The 1012-nt window shown below is 50.4% G+C and overlaps 1 protein-coding gene across 1 annotated transcript; it reads left to right on the plus strand.

Moving 5' to 3' along the window:
* Positions 1-24: 24 nt before the first annotated feature.
* Pmar_PMAR001307 (hypothetical protein) lies at positions 25-990 on the plus strand (the record flags this gene model as incomplete). Its single annotated transcript, XM_002777170.1, has 1 exon — positions 25-990. A coding segment is annotated over one exon (966 nt), but the record flags the coding sequence as incomplete, so codon positions are not given.
* Between the last annotated feature and the right edge of the window lie 22 nt (positions 991-1012).

The raw sequence follows: 1012 nt of genomic DNA on the forward strand, positions 1-1012 counted from the left end.
ATGGAGGAAGCTAGATGGTTGTCAATGCAAGGTAGGGCTGAGTCTACTCAAGGGACTGAGGAGAACCCTATGTTGGCAAAACAAGTCTCGGAAGCAGCTAGACCAAAGGCCAATGCCATTCTTGAGGCTGTAGGCAAAGCCATGCCCATCGAGAAGGTATTGGATGGCCTTATGAAACCTCTCTATGGTCGCCTTATCGGTACCGAGCTGGATGATGTCCGAGAGGGAGCATGGTCTAGTCAGCATGCTGGTGGTGTTGGTGGGGCTAGGTTTGCCCGTCGAGTTCGGACCTCTATGTTGCAACTAACTACTGGTATCCTAGCATCTCACTCTCCTATACAGCAATGTCAGCGTATACTCACACGTGCAGTTAGTGTGCTAGAGGATAAGTGTAGCTTCGAGGAGGTAGATCTCTTCTCCGCCAGTGCTGCTATCATAGACCCTGCTACCTCTGGAGAAGGGGCTAGCAATAATACTAGGAAAAGCAGGAAAGAGGAGGCTGTCACTGTCCTACCGGGTGCAGCCACTGGACGGGGTGCCTGGGTAGCTGAGGAATGGAAGAAGGGCAGTGGTGCATCCACACGACGTTATGATAATACTATACGGGGGAGTGCAGCAGCTGAAGTGGGTCTCAAGCTTTTAGAAGGTCTCTTAAAGAAGGGTAGTTCCTCAACAGCTAGCTTGCTGAGTGATGAGGAGACCCTAAGGGGTATACTATCACCAATAGCCTACTTCATAACCGTTAGCAAGGTGGATGATGTCTTTGTACCAGCGGCTAGATCCCTGAGTCGTCTCATATCCAGCATGAAGTACACCTCTGTAAAGGGCGGGCCTCTTGCATCATCATCATCATCATCATCATCTAGCACTAGTGGTAACAACCCTCTACTAGACGTTCTCAGTGCTAAGGAGACGTTGGGCATCGTGAGGAGTGTGTTGAAGATGGTGCAGTTCTATAGTGCTGGTGCCTCCCTCTCTAAGGATCTAACTGTAGTCCAAGCCACACGGCAAC

This window comes from Perkinsus marinus, assembly GCF_000006405.1.
Source record: "Perkinsus marinus ATCC 50983 genomic scaffold scf_1104296952196, whole genome shotgun sequence".
Taxonomy (NCBI): Eukaryota; Perkinsozoa; order Perkinsida; family Perkinsidae; genus Perkinsus; species Perkinsus marinus.